At 35.5% G+C, this 15,896-nt stretch overlaps 1 protein-coding gene across 1 annotated transcript in view; it reads right to left on the bottom strand.

Annotated features, from left to right (window-relative positions):
• Positions 1-551: 551 nt before the first annotated feature.
• The window catches only part of MEI4 (meiotic double-stranded break formation protein 4), a 212,859-nt gene continuing 197,514 nt past the window's right edge, over positions 552-15,896 (bottom strand). The window contains exon 5 of the mRNA XM_058734521.1: positions 552-1,909. Within this exon, the coding sequence (XP_058590504.1) occupies positions 1,649-1,909 (261 nt within the window). The 3' untranslated portion in view covers positions 552-1,648. The remainder of the gene's footprint in view (positions 1,910-15,896) is intronic.

Below are 15,896 nucleotides of genomic sequence, written 5' to 3'. Positions count from 1 at the left end.
AATTACCAAACTTTGTCTAATCATTAAGAGTAAGGATGGGGAGATGTCATGGGTAGTGGATTTTGTGTAGTGTCATCAACTATTCAAATCCCAGGAATCAAATATTAGAAAAAAATCCTCCTAATTCAAGATATGGATTACACTTCTTGTGCTCAACTTGTATGTGTGGAGAACAATTTGCCCCAATTCTCCATCCTCTCCTATATCCATGCCCTTTGCCATGTAGCTTTGCAAGTTCTCCCACTCTGGGCACAGGGTTCTCTGTGCTTGACCATTTGGTGTACTTTGGCTTATGAATGTAGACAGATTAGTGTAACTTTCTCAACCTAGCCCTTTTCCTTTCACCAATCTGTCATTGCCACAGAAGACCTGAGTTGCTGCCCTGAGTAGCTGCCTCCCTCTTAAGCTGGGCCCCAGAGTAGGAACAAATGGAAGAGACCAAAGTCCAATTTATAATAAATAACCTAGCCCAGTGGGGTCTGCAACGCAAGAAGAGCTTTCCAACAGAGCCCAGTTCAGATGAGCCGATCCCCAAATGACTGACCCACAGACACCTGAGAAATAAATATTTATTGTTGTATGCCACTGAGATTTTGTAGTAGTTTGTTTCATAAAAATAGGTGAATGGTACATATGTTGAGTTTCAGTATAAAAAAACAGTTTTCTACAAAGCCAGAAATAATTCCAAAAATAACTATGGTAGATGATGATATACTTTTCTGTACATTGTTTTTTTTAAAGACCAGTGGCATTTAAGAATGGTAATTAACTTATGAAGCAGTATCACACATAATTAAGAAAGCAAATTTGTATTTGTTGTGCCCTAAATTGCACCATAGGAAAGTACATAATGTGTACTTGTTAAGCTAGTTGGTTATGATTTTAATAATTGAAATAAAGTTGATGTAACTGGAAAATTCAACTAAAACTTTTAATAAGTATAAATATACTTTCAGTAAGTATAAAGTATATTTCTGGACAGATGTTAGATTTGTAAAAATTTGTAAAATATTAATGACAAAAATACATGGTTTAACTACATTTTAATAATAACAAGAATATTATATACAGTAAACAAAATGAAAACAACATTTTAAGCAATGAGTTAGTACTTTCAGATGACTTGAGAGGTGTGTTGATTTTATGATACTGAGGGTCATTAGGTTTATAAATGTAAAAGACTCTTCTTCTACATGACTCCCCCTAAGATGATAGACAATGATGTAAGTTACACTATGTAAAAAATGTTTAAAAATTTCACTTATAACCACTTAAAGACTGTGTTGATAAAGCAGCAAAACTTTTAAGATCTGTTCCCTTTTAGTATCTATTACATATAAATCTTTTAAAATGTAAATATCACTTATGAGATAGGCAATTAATGTCCACTATAGAGAATAATAGAGGAGACTATATTGAGTAATATATTGTAAAATACAGTTACATGGAAATAAGGGCATTCTCAACTGAAACTGGCTGATTTTAGTATAGAAATAGGACTCATAATCTTTTATACACAATTTAAAACTATTGAATTAATGATTATGTTTAGAGATCCATTTAAAATGTTCATTTAAAAAACATTATTGAAAATATTTTAAGCAGAAGATCTTCATACTTCAGTATGCTTCTGACATTTAGTAAATTGCTAAGGAGGTGAGTTATTTTCAACAGTTTCAACTGAGTTCAAGAGAATGCCTAGTCTCCATAAATAAAAGGTAAATAAAGGAAATGCATCAGAAAGTTGGAAAATAGTTTCATCATGCTTTTGAAGAAATTTCTGGATTTCTTGGTCTTCAGGCCCTATACCTGAAGTGTTGCCTTCTTGGGTTTCCTTTTGAAGAAGTTGCTCCAGAACCCAGAACAGGGAGAAGATATTTTCGTAGTGTGTCACATAACTGGCTTGCACCTACAAAGAAACAACAAACTCCTTTAAAAAACATATTGGTTGTAGCTCAGCTCAGACAAAGCCAAATTAAGATATTAAACTTTCAGACAAAAAGTAAATACTTGATATATTTAAAACTGTCTTCCTGTCCTTTAACTTGGATGGAGAGAGAGAGAACAAGGGAGGACATTCCTTATTTTTCAAAAACTTTATGATTTTGGTGAATGATTTCTCTTAATGGCTTACAAAGCTCTAAACCCCTTGTCTGTATTACTCCTATAATTCATTACTCAGATGAATCTGAGAATATTTGACAATGTCTTGTGTGTTGAATTCAGTGTTGTGATAAAGACTTCTGATGCATGCCACCCTTGCCGATGATAACGCAAAGATGCTTATGGATAGGGTTTAAGAACACATTTCAATGTATAACTCAGTCCTAGAACAGTTATGATCTGTAAGAGACTAGACATGATCTCATTCTACACAAATCAAGGAGGAATAGGATTAGACTGTGTGGAATTGGATACATGGTCATGAGGAAAAATGTGGATGTGTCTTGTAGAAGTTATTACTTGACTCTAGATGGTTGAAAGTGGGATGAGTCAAAGTGAGGCCTAAAAGCACAATAGAAAGCATAACATGAGGGAAGACAGGAATCAGTTTTAAGATATCAACTGGCTTTATCATTTGCTTATTAAGACATGTGTTGGAAACATTCCCCAAATCTACCCACTCTAATAATACATAAAAGAGACATTCTCTTAGAGTTCAGAGGAATGTATTCTTCAACAAGGGGGGGGGGCTTAAACAATTAAATATATACAGATATCTGATACTTTCTTTTATTAAGGTGCAATTGACATAACATGTTTCAGGCATAAGGTAATGATTTGGTATTTATATACATTGCAAAATGGTAAATCTAGTTAACATCTGTCACTATACATAGTTAAATTTTTTCCCTTGTGATGAGAACTTTCAAGATCCACTCTCCTAGCTACTTTCAAATATGCAATACAGTATTATTAACTGTAGTCACCATGCTGTACACTATATTCTATGACTTAGATTCATTTTGTAACTGGAAATTTGTACCTTTTCATTCCATTCACCCATTTCAGCCACCTCCCAACCCCTACCTCAGGCAACTACCACTCTGTTCTGTATATCCATGAGCTTGGTTTTGGTTTTGGTTCAATTTTGTTTTGTTTTTAAATATCCCACATATAACTGCATTATATGCTATTTACCTTTATTCTGTCTGGCTTATGTCACCTACCATACTGCCCTCAAGGTACATACATGGCACAAATGGCAAGATTTCATTATTTTTCGATAGCTGAATAACAATCCATTATGTGTATGTATGTGCATGCATGTGCACGCACACGTATGTGCACACACTCACACACACATGAATTTTCCCTTCTGATAAAGGCCATAGCATCCCAGGAAATTTGAGGGCAAGAGTGTAAAGCAGTGAGAGTGTCTTGGTACCTTTCCATTGGTTTTGGGACTCTTACTTTGGGCATGTTCAACTTTACTTACAGGTGGACTGGGATCCCCACTGTCATGTTGTTTTGGACTTTGCTCTTACCCTCACCAGGATTTATCTGTCTTGGGTTCTACCTACATCCTAAATGCCTATACTAAATCATTTGATACATTCCTTTAAGATATTGACAGTTATAGAATATTATTTTGAAACGAACTCCTCTCTGTAGGGACAGCATGCACTTACCTAACATGCCTTAGCGGCCTTTCCTCTCAACACGACTAAAAGGGCATGTCTGTCAGGGAGGTCTTTCCTGGAGTTCCCAAATTTCATCACACTGGCAGCTGCCTGTTTTGCTTAATCATGTGCTCAGGCATTTTCTGAATTAGTGCCTAAACTGAATGAAAACTAAAATAAATGCTATTAAGACGACTGTCTACTATATTTTGATGTAATTTTTGTACTCTCAGCATTAAACTGGACTGAGTCACATCAGTGTTGGAAAATACCCAACACAGGTGGAGCTCGTCCACTAGGAAAATACTCAAGTGTTTTGCCTGAAATCCTGCCAAAAGACTGAATGACCCCAGTACAGGATCAAAATGGCTGTGTGTATCTGATAAAATGCTATCAGTCTGTCTTTCTATCCAGGTCTTTTAGAATTAAGGAGCCTTGAAAGGAAGCTTTGAGAGTCCCATGACTACTTCTTAATCCCATTTTATATAATAGGAGACATTCCAAAGGGAAAATACCTTCCTGGTAGAAAAAAATCACCAGATGTTTTTGCAGAGTATTTTCAGAATTAAAACAATTCTTATATTTATTTTTCTATCCTTGAGCTGGGCTTAAGAAAGCTAAAGTCTCTAAATATTTTTTCTAGTGGTAAAAAATATTAATTTTCTTTATATGCTGCTAAATTTCACTTCAAAATGTAGATTCTGAAGTTAGGCTATAGACACTAAGGCCAGTTTCTTAATTATTGTTTTAGTTGGAATTCAGTCAAGGTTAACCTGTTTCTGTAGAGACTAATTATTCTTGAAGCAGACACTGCTATTTACTTATCAAATATCCCTTTTACCCTTCCTTTTCATCAAAAGAACCCCAGTTTTACTCAGAGTGGCAATGGATCACCTAAAAATGCATATTTTCCCAGTCTGTTTTAAGGCTAATTCTGTTCAAAGAGATGTAAATATAAGTAATAGGGTGGGGCTTCTGGGAAAGCTCTTTAATAGAAGGCAAAGTCTGGTAGAAGGCAGCTTTGCTTCCCTCTTCACCATTGTTCCTGCTTGGAAATACCCATGCAGTGCTTGGAGGCAGAGTGGCCATCTTGTAAGCTTGAGGATGAGGGTTACCCATGGATCAGTAAGAAGGGGCAGATTCTGGAGGCCCGGTGCAGCTCAATACCCCCTCGCAGGATGACTGTACCTTCCTGCACTATGCTGGGGTCCCCTTCTTCCATTTCGATCTTTTAAAATTGGAACCTTGAGACTTCATTTAGGCAGGAAGGGAGCTCTGAAGGTCTCTTTGCCTTGAGTAGGTCCTGATTTCTGCTGTCTCTGACACAGAAAGGACAGAGTTGCCTAAGGGGGCAATAACAAAGTCACAGTTCTTGACAGCAGATGATGTAACAAAATGTGCTGTGTATGTGAGGTGTGGCTCACAGTTTGGATGTTTATATTTAATACTGAAAATATGAAAATGTAATAGTTCATTAAATTCAGCATATGATAATTTATGTGTGCTAGTCAAAGGTATGCAGAGGTGAAGTCTCACACTATCAGAAATAAACATGCTGTTACGTACGGAAGGGGCGAAAACACAACACAATGGTTTTCTTATTGCTACAAGCACAAGAGGTGAAGAAAACTGGATCATTACAGAGCAGAAAATCAAGTCAAAGAGTGCAGGCAAGTAACTAAAATGTTAAATTAAATGTTCATTGAATATAAATATACCATTGGCTCTGTATCCTTCATGCCAGAATTTATTAGACACAATAAGTAAGGTACAACTAAAATTGGTAGTCTCTAACAGACTGAATTAAACATAATACTTTGGAGGAAAAGGTCAGTTGTCACCATGGATAATTAAGTGGGAAACTTATCCTTGAGTTTTAATAACTTAGCCTTTTTTATCTACTAGAAAGCAAAAAAGACAGTAGGTTTCAGTGAAGGAGATGAGGAGGATGAAGTTAACCCTCTATCAACAGTTTACTAAGCAGCTTGCATGGAGCTTCTGAAGAGCAGGAGAACGTACTGGAAGAGCTGACAAATAAGCCGGTGCTTAGCTAGGGGCCCAGCACAATCCTGAGTATCACCGTGCTAGCCAACAGTGCTTGAGAACAGAGGAGGAGCACCACATGCACAGTATATATAATGTATGTACATATAAAATCAATGCACTCATGATTGCAGTAGAAGCACACATTCACTTAAAACTTTGTCTCCGTAAAAACTGTGTTATATGCTTTTCTGTTCCCTACAAGCTAGGTGCCAGACCGTACTGAAAGTGTATAAAGCAAAAAGGCTGATCAGAACAGAGTATAGTTAATTAGGGAAGATTTCCTAGAGATGAATTGTGAGCCAGGGCTCAAAAGGAATGAGGGTGCAGATCGGTGAATCATCTTTTGATCAGATTGCCAGGTAAAGAAGAGTAAAAAGGATACAATAGGTATTAATCCAGTTTGCTTTATTCAGATAATGGTGTGACTGTCTGCCTAAAATGTTGAATCCTGGAGATGGGTTTTAAGGGCCTATTTCTAATTTTGGGAGTAATAGATAAAAAGTTCTAAACTATTAAAACTATCATCATTTGCAATCTTGATTTTTGCCTTGTTTCCCATGGGAAATAGTTCACGTATGCAAGGTTTATACGTAAAGCTACTTAGGGGGGCACTTGGGTGGTTCAGTGGGTTGGGCGTCCCGCTTCAGCTCAGGTCATGGTCTCACTGTCAGTGGGTTTGAGCCCTGCATTGAGCTCTGTGCTGCCAGCTCAGAGCCTGAAGCCTGCTTTGGATTCTGTGTCTGACTCTCTCTCTGCTTCTCCTCCACTCATGCTCTGTCTCTCTCTGTCTCTCAAAAAAAAAAAAAAAATGAATAAATGTTAAAAAAATCTTTAAAGCTACTTATGAATTTCATATACATAACAAAAATTAAATTATGTCATTATGAGCCTTGTTTAAAAATGATTTTCTCATTAACCAATTGTACCTGGTTTTCTCAAATATGTTTCTTAAGGTTGAAATTATATAATAAAGTAATAGCAAAATGAATAGACTGAAAAAGAAAATGGCCCACAGTGTACAAGGAATCTGGACAAGAATCACAGAAAGGGGAAGGATGATTTGTATTTGTTTGACAAAAAGATCTAGGCTGACTCCAAACAAGAATAGATATGGCAAAGGCCCCTATGGGTTGAGATCTTTGAGAAAATAGAATCTTATCAAGCAAGACTTTTTTTTTTTGATAAAGGAAGACCATCAATTGAAAACATATTCATTGCTTATTAAATTTCAATTCTGCCATTTATGAGCTATGTGAGCTGGGAAAGTTATTTAATCTCACTAAACCTCGCTTTCCTCATCTAAAACTTGGAAATAACCAGGGTAACTCCTCCCTGGGGTTGCTGAGAGAATAGATTAAATTACATATTTAAAACACAGCACAGGACACACACGCATACTTACATATTTAAAACAGATTTTCAAATCCGTATTATCTGTTATCATCACCATTATTATTATTATGTTTTTACCCAAAGTGAAAAAGAAACAGTCCCTATCCATAAGGTACTTTGCACCTGGAAGAAGGCTACTGGTATTACTCAAGTACTGTACTGTGATCAATTTTTGGAAGCATTTCAAATTGTTCATCTAGGGCTGTGTAAAGAACCTAAGGATGTGTCTTCATCTACTTTCCTCTATGAAGAAAGTTGTTCATCGACAATTGTAGCAGAGCATTCCTTTTTGCATAGAAGGGTGATGCTGAGGAACCAAAATGTGTGATAATTATTTTAAAGCCTTTCTGATATTAGAAGGCCCTGAGGAAGGTGTAAGTATGGGTTAAATGCAGTCTTATGGGATATGAACAACTGTAAAAAAGTCCATCAGCCCAATCCGTTACCTCTATCTAGTTCCCTAACAAGACATGATATTTAAGCACCCAGCTTGACGGTCTTTTTGAAAATGTTAAATTCTCCAATTATCTGACTAGTGTGAAATAGATCAACTTGTTCAAGTCTATCCTAGAGGCAAGCTGGTAAAAATGAGTTTCTGATTCCTAATAATTTGCCCTTCTAGTGAATAACCCAATAACATCATAGATTAAATCCCAGGTACTAAAAATTTTTATATTTGCACTTTTCTCTGGGGAAATATCCTGTGATTTGACTCTGATTTATCACTTTCTTGGCCATCAGAATAAGCATATTGATGGATATGATAAGATAGATTCCACATAGATTTTATTTCTCAGATTTCTTCACATAAAGAATACAGAATTCTTGGGATGCCTGGGTGGCTCAGTCGGTAAGCATCTGACTTCAGCTCAGGTCATGATCTCGCGGTTCGTGAGTTTGACCCTACATCGGGCTCTGTGCTGACAGCTCAAGCCTGGAGCCTGCTTCAGATTCTGGGTCTCCCTCTCTCTCTGCTCCTCCGCCACTCACACTCTGTCTCTCTCTCAAAAATAAACATTTAAAAAAAAAAAAAAGAATACAGAATTCCTGATACATGGAGATGGCATTTTTCTCTTCTAACATTTCCTAAATCAACTTTAAATACTTTTACACTGAATCCTCACTGCTTTCTCAGGCTCTTTCCCTTAATTATGGGGTCATCAATCCCACTCATAGGAAAGTTGTCACCATTTTATACCATAATATTAAACTTAATCTAAGGCTGGAAATCTCTTTCAAGTACATTTGAGAGGCAAATAGATCATTTACTATTTGGACTTCTATGACAGTAGTTTCTGACAAAGCAGAACAAACCAGACAATTTGGTTATTAATAGAAGAGTCTATTAAGTGAAAGAACAGGGTTCAGAGACTGGGATAAAAGCAGCTAAATTCTTTTAGGACTAATTCAGCTGGGAGTACTTAGCACTTTACAATTTTGTTTCTGCTTGCTTTGCACTCCTCCCTCTCTTCTGTCAGTCCTATTGCAGTTGTTGCGTTCTCTCAAGTGCCATACCCTATAGTAAGTGCTGCGGATACAGAGATGAATAAGACAAGATGCCTACCTCTATAGAAATTCCTAGTATGCCCCTAGGGAGACAAAGAAGTAAATAAATAATGCCAATGCAGAGTGCATGCCGTAAGGGATATTAAAAAAAAAAAAAAACACTCTAAAGACAACTGAGTCACATGGTATGAGAAGACGCTGAACGTCAGGAAATGAGTTTAGTCGTGATGATGTTGTAGGCTCACTTCCTCCTAAGAGGATGGCAGGATTCTTTCGGAGAGATGACTTGAAAGTTATTATCAGCATAGGTAAAACACCTGTTTGGCTACTACCACAGGGGCCTCTGTTTTTGGCTGGTGAATATGTATTGAAGCCAGGGAGAGGCAGAAAGCTTAAAGGGATGTGGGGAAAAGATGTCATTAATCTCTGCAGAATCCCTGTACTTCAGCCTTCTCTAAGGCAGTGGAACCAGACTAGACTAACTGGTGTGTGCAGTCAAGGGCCAAATCAGTTCTCTATGTTAACAAAATCTTAAACAGTGTTATTTGGTTCCTTGAGGTCTACTGTCACTTAAATGTTTTATACTTAGCTTCATGAAGGAAGGCACAGATAAAGAAGCACAAAAGTAGTATTCTTGGGAGACAATGCACTGTTTCACCAAGATAAGCCATTCCCATCATGTAATTAAGATAGAGCTTGAGAAAAAGAAATCAAAATTGGTGAAGTGTCCGATATATATTAAAAACGGATGGCCATTACTGATGTAAAACAAATGTCCAAATTGCCAGCGGGGGTAAAATCAACAAGAAACATTCTTCTTTAGGAGTCTAAATAAAGATTATCTAAGACAGCATCAAAACCTACCCAACTAGGAAGAAGGCAGGGGGAGCCAGATTTGTTGGAGTAGCATCAATGACTGCCTAGCCAGAACAAACAAAGCCAGAGGCAAAAATAGTTTCCTAGAGGCTGCTTATCTAAGCTTTGATACATTAGCCAAAGTAAGCAAGAAATGTGTGTGCATGTGTGTGTGTGTGTGTGTGTGTGTGTGCGCGCGCGCGCGTGTGTGTATTTAAGAGCACTGGATCCAAAGCCCAAGACCAATGACAACAAGAAGATGGGCTCATAGTGACCAGATCCTTTGCAATAATTTTGTTTGTAAACTGAAAGCCAAATCTGATTGGCCTCAGGTGATCTACTAATTATCTCCCAAAGGCCAACTGAACAGGGTTGGAATCACAGAAATTAAAAGTCAACACATTCGTCCCTTTTTCCTTCCTATTTTCAATATATATCACCACTAATTCACTGAAGCCAGTTTATCAGAACTTGATATTGAAGGTTAAGTGAAACTGCACAACACACAGAAAAATTTGGAAACACAATGGAGGAAAAACTATTCTTAAGAACACTTTATATCGTTGAAGTGGAGCCTGGGCCTAGAGCAAAGTAATACATTCTTGTTCTTTTCTTTTCCTTACTTTTCTTTTGTTTTTTCTCTCTCTTTCTTTCTTTCTTTCTCTTTCTTTCTTTCTTTCTTTCCTTTCAATCAACCAACTCCTTTTTTTAAAATAAGGCTTTTTGAGATATATTGACCTACATAAAAATTTACTCCTTTTAAATATGTTTATGAATGTGATAAATTACTTGTAAGAACAGAGAAATGTCATAATAGAAATAATCTCTGAATAAAGAAATAGCAGTCATGCTACAACCATGTGATATTGTTTAATAACATTTTAAATGTTACCTTATATCTAGTTGATTTTTATTAATATATATTCATTTATTGTTATTTTCTCTACTACATGAAATACTTCTCCACACTCAACTGTAATTTTGTTATCTGATGATACTCTAGAGAAATTTTTGAAAAGAAAAGATCCACATGTAATGCAGAATGCATGTAATGCAGAATGCTTAGGAGAAGGAACTAGATTTCAAACTACGAGATAGCTTTTCCGGTTTAACTATTTTCATAATCTTCGTGGTGAGATGCTGCTGGGGGAATTTATCTGTCATAAAAATGCTAGGTGACCCTATAGGAAGCCTTCTTATGTTAGGAGCATGTGAGAGTCATTATCTGATGACAGATGGGGGTGTGTGTGACGTACAGAACCAGAGAACTTAGGCTTCCATTGGCTCTCTTGTTCAAATAACATTTCCTCAGTAACTACTGCCAACCACAATATGGATGGAATTTACAAAAAAATGACAGGAAATATGGCTTCATATCCTTTGGGCATCACAATTCAAGGTGGAGTTAAATACATAAACAATCACAATAAATGTGATATAGAGTATAAGAATGTTAGGTCCACAGCATTATCATAGTGGCATTGCTGTTAAGTAGATTACAGTAAAAAACAAGGTGAATAATGCACTCAGCAAATAATATCAATGGAGAATTCTAAATGCTACTGCTTGGAAAATTAAATAGCAATGGCTTACAATGGAAATGAAATACACGATGGGAAATTCACATAATTACTTAAATGCAGTGGAAATAAAATAAGTAGTAGAATAATTTACTATGCATATAATATGCAGGTGTGTAAAGTGTTTCTTGTCTTTTTCAGATACATATTACAAAATTAAAATCAAATATTCTGGGGAGATACTTGCATTTAGAAGATGTATCAATTAGCATACTTAACCAATAATGTAGGGACTTGGATACATGCTTTATAAGCAATTATTTTCAGAAAAAAATAATGTTCCCAATAAGTTGACTATCATTGGTTAATTTCAAAGACATGTTTAAAATAAACATTGACTACATTTTAAATGTAATTATATTTTTTAGTTTGAATCTGAAATTCCAAAAATTTTACCTTTTTTAGGAACTATGCTGCTAACATTAGAAGAGTGATAAATTCTTTATTCAAATTCAAATGGATCTGATATAACACTGACATTAAAGCTTTAAGATGACATATTTACTAATACAACAAAACCGTCCAAATATTTAAAGAAAGGGGCTTCAGAAAGAAAAAAAATGAGTATTTTATTCAAAAGCTTTTTAGTACTCTAATTCACAATGTCTCATGAATAAGGGAATACACACGTTCTCATAAAATGCTCCACTTTTTGGGAATAAAGCCCCACTTATCAGGATGTCTAATTTCCAAACAACAAAAATCCTGGAATTTGCAGTCCCTGAGCCAGTGAAACATTCCAGTGAAACTATTCCTGGTAGACTGTGCATGTGACTCTGCAGGAGGGTCACTGGGTCCTCACTTGGATCTTCTCAACTCATACCATGAGCTAATTCTCAAGGTTACAAGGGCAGAGCAGGAAATGCTGCCAGAGGAAATTCAAAAATTTAAAAAGTATCTTGTTCATGTGGGAAAATTTTCTTATGCAGAATACTTAATTTTTCTAATGATCTTAGATGATATGATGTACCAACAAATAACATTATCTATTTTAGCCTAACTTTAATATGTTTCTGGGATTACCCAGAGAAAATTACTATAAAAGTTACTCTTCTCAAGTATACTAGAAAGTTTATTGGTATTATCTTTTTAAGGACACAGTTTTAGAAAACTCATTTAGAGACAAAGAGTACCCAAAGTATATATACAACTATTTTAGGAAAATGTGTGTATATACATACACACATGCATAAATATATTTATATGTGTATACAATTGCATATAATTAATATGAACATAATTACATACTTTAATGATCCATGAGAGCATATATAATATCTTGGCAACAATACCATTTTATGTACAGTTTTGAAGCAATTATGGGAAAACCTGTATAGGCTCTCATAAAAAAAAGAACTTTGGCTTAAAGGTACGTTATTTTTCATAAAAGCATAGTAAAACAATTTTGTAAGCATGTATTATAAAATGAAGAATTTGGTCTTTGTACCTCATTCCTGGAAGACATCCTATAAATCCTCACAATTTCCTTACCGATAGGTGTGTTTTTGTTTTTTATAGTGGGCCTACAGCTCACACTTGAGATTACACTAACAAGAAGGGGCTATCACCTGAAACACCAACCATGTATTTAGAGAATTGGGGCATGAAGCCAGCCTGGCCTTTGTGGAGGGGAGTGGATGGAGACTGAATTCAGTCATGTGTCCAGTGAGTCAATCATTCATTACATAATGACTTTCCAGTAAAAACTCTGGAAAATGATACTAGGTGGATCTTCCTTATTGGCGAACACACTGATATACCAAAAGGGTGCTGCACCTGTATTCCATGAAAAGAGAGCACATAAGCTCTGTGTTCAGGATTCTCCTAGACCTTGTGCTATGTGTCTCTACAATTGACCCGATTTGTATCCTTTGTAATAAAATGAAATTTCCTGAGTTTTGTGAGTTATTCTAGTAAATTATTGAATCTTAAGGAGGTAGTAGGAATTCATCCACATTTGTAGCAAGTTGGTCAGAAGTACAGATAGCCTGGAGGCCCATGAACTTGGGGCTGGCATCTGAAGTGAGGGGAGTCTTGATGGGGACTATACCTCTAACCCATGGGGTTTACAGTAATTCCAGGTAATTAGCACCAGAATTGAACTGAATTGGAATACACTAGTTTGTCTTGAAGTTAAGCCACATTATGTGAAGGTATGCATAAGATCTAAGGAGGTCACAAAAATATAAACATAAATTTCACAGGATTTCCCCCTCATATTTCACACTTTTATAAATTGAGGTATAACTGGCATATAACATTATATTTGTTTCAGGTGTACAATGTAATATGATTTTTATATATGAAAAATCACAATAAGTCTAGTTAACATCCATCCATATATAGTTACAGCAAATTTTTTTCTTTGATGAGAACTTCTAAGATTTGCTCTCTTAGCAACAGTCAAATATGCAATATTGTATTTATTATAAACTTTAGCCAACATGCTATCCATTACATCCCCGGGACTCATCTATTTTACAACTAGAAGTTTATACTTTGGACCCGCTTTTCCCATTTTACCAACTCACCACCTCATGCTTCTGTCAAGCACTAATTTGTTCTCTGTATCTGTGAGATTTTGTTTTTTAAATTCCACATGTAAGTGAGATCATATGGTATTTGTCTTTCTTTGGCTCAATTACTTCACTTACCATAATGTCTTCAAGGTCTATCCAGGTTACTGCAAATGGCAAGATTTTTTTAATGGCTAAATAGTATTTCTGTGTGTGTGTGTGCGCGCGCGCGTGTGCGTGCATGCCTGTCTATATATCTCACATCTTCTTCCTCTTCTTTATCCATTTATCCATCAATGAACACTTAGGTTGTTTCCCTACCTTGACTATTGTATATCATTCTGCAGTGAACATGAAGCTGCATATACCTTTTCAAATTCATGTTTTCATTTTCTCTAGATAAATACCCAGAAGCGGAATTGCTGGGTCATATGGTAGTTCTACAGTTTACATTTCCGCTAAGAGTGCACTAAGCATTCCCTTTTCTCTACATTCTTGGTAACACTTGTTATTTTAGTCTTTTTGGTAATAGTCATTCTGACAGGTGTGAAGAGACATCCCATTAAGATTTTATTTTGCATTTCCCTGATAATTAGTGATGTTGAGCATCTTTTCATTTACCTATAGGCTATGTGTATATCTTCTTTGAAAAACATCTATTCAGATATTCTATCCATTTTTACTTGGACTATTTGCGTGTTTTTTTCCCCTATTGAGTTGTCTGAGTTCTTTGTATATTTTGGACCTTAATCCCTTATCAGGTATATTTTTTGTGAATATTTTACCCCATTCACTAGATTGTCTTTTCATTTTATTGATGGTTTCCTTTACTGTGCAGAAGCTTTTTAGTTTTATGTAGTCCCATTTGTTTATTTTTGCTTTTGTTTGAGGTGTCAGATTCAAAAAATCATTCCCAAGGCTGTGCCAGGGAGCTTACTACATAATTCTTCTTCTAAGAGTTATATGGTTGAGGTCTGATGTTCAAGTTTTTAATTCACTTTAAATTGATTTTTGTGTACGGTGTAAGATAGTGGTCCAGTTTCATTCTTCTGCATGTGGCTGTCCAGTTTTTCCAAAGCACTTAAGAGACTCTTCTTTCCTCATTGTATATTCTTGGCTCCTTTGTCATAAATTATATAACAAATATATCCATGCACGTATTCATGGATTTATTTCTGGACACCCTATTCTGTTCCATTCATCTAGTATCTATTTTATGCCAATACCATACTGTTTTGATTACTATAGCTTTGTAATATGGTTTGAAATCAGGGAGCATGATACCTCCAGCTTTGTTTGTATTTCTAAAGATTGCTTTGGTTATTTGAGGTTTTTTGTTGTTCCATACAAAATTCAGAATTATTTGCTCTAGTCCTGTGAAAAATGCCATTGGAATTTTGATAGGGATTACACTGGATCTGTAGATTGTTTTGGGTAGTATGGACATTTGGAAAATACTAATTCTTCTAATCCATGAGCATGGAGTATTCTATTTATTTGTGCCATCTGCAATTTCCTTCATCAGTGTCTTAGAGTTTTAAATATATAGGTCTTTCCCCTCATTTAAATTTATCCTAGGTATTTTATTCTTTTTGATGCAATTGTAAATGGGATTGTTATCTAAATTTCTCTAATAGTTCATGTTAGTGTATAGAAATGCAACAGATTTCTGCAGATTAATTTTGCATCTTGCAACACTACCTAATTCATTTATTATGATAACAGTTTTGGTTTCTGTTTGTTTTTGGTGGAGTCGTTAGTGTTTTCTGTATATGGTATCATGTGACCTGCAAATAGTGACAGTTTTAGCTTCTTTATTTCCAATTCGAATGCTTTTATTTTTTTCTTGTCTAACTGCTCTGGCTAGAACTTCCTGTATTATGTTAAATAAAAATAGCAAGAATGGACATCATTGTTTTCAGGGAAAAGCTTTTAGCTTTTCACCACTGAGTATGATGTTTGCTGTGGATCTGTTATATATGGCCCTTATTATGTTGAGGTATGTTTTCTTTATATTCACAGTGTTGAGAGGTTTTTTTTTCCATAAATGGATGGTGAATTTTGTCATCTACTAAATTGATCATAAGATTTTTACCCTTCATTTGATTAATGTGATATATCCCATTGATTTATAGATGCTGAACCACCCTTGCATGCCTGGAATAAACCCCACTTTATCCTAGTGTATGATCTTGTTAATATGTTATTGAATTCAGTTTGCCAATGTATTTATTGAGAACTTCTGTATCTAATTTCCTAAGGGATATGGGCCTCTAATTTGTGGCACATGTGGTATCCTTGTCTGGTTTTAGCCTTGTGAGTCTGGAAGAGCAACAATATGGATGGAGTTAGAGAATATATTGCTAAGTGAAGTAAAT

This window comes from Neofelis nebulosa, chromosome 6 (genome assembly GCF_028018385.1).
Source record: "Neofelis nebulosa isolate mNeoNeb1 chromosome 6, mNeoNeb1.pri, whole genome shotgun sequence".
In the NCBI taxonomy this organism is placed as follows: domain Eukaryota; kingdom Metazoa; phylum Chordata; class Mammalia; order Carnivora; family Felidae; genus Neofelis; species Neofelis nebulosa.
Note: the sequence above shows the minus strand (reverse complement) of the source record. Positions and strands in the feature narration are given on the sequence as shown.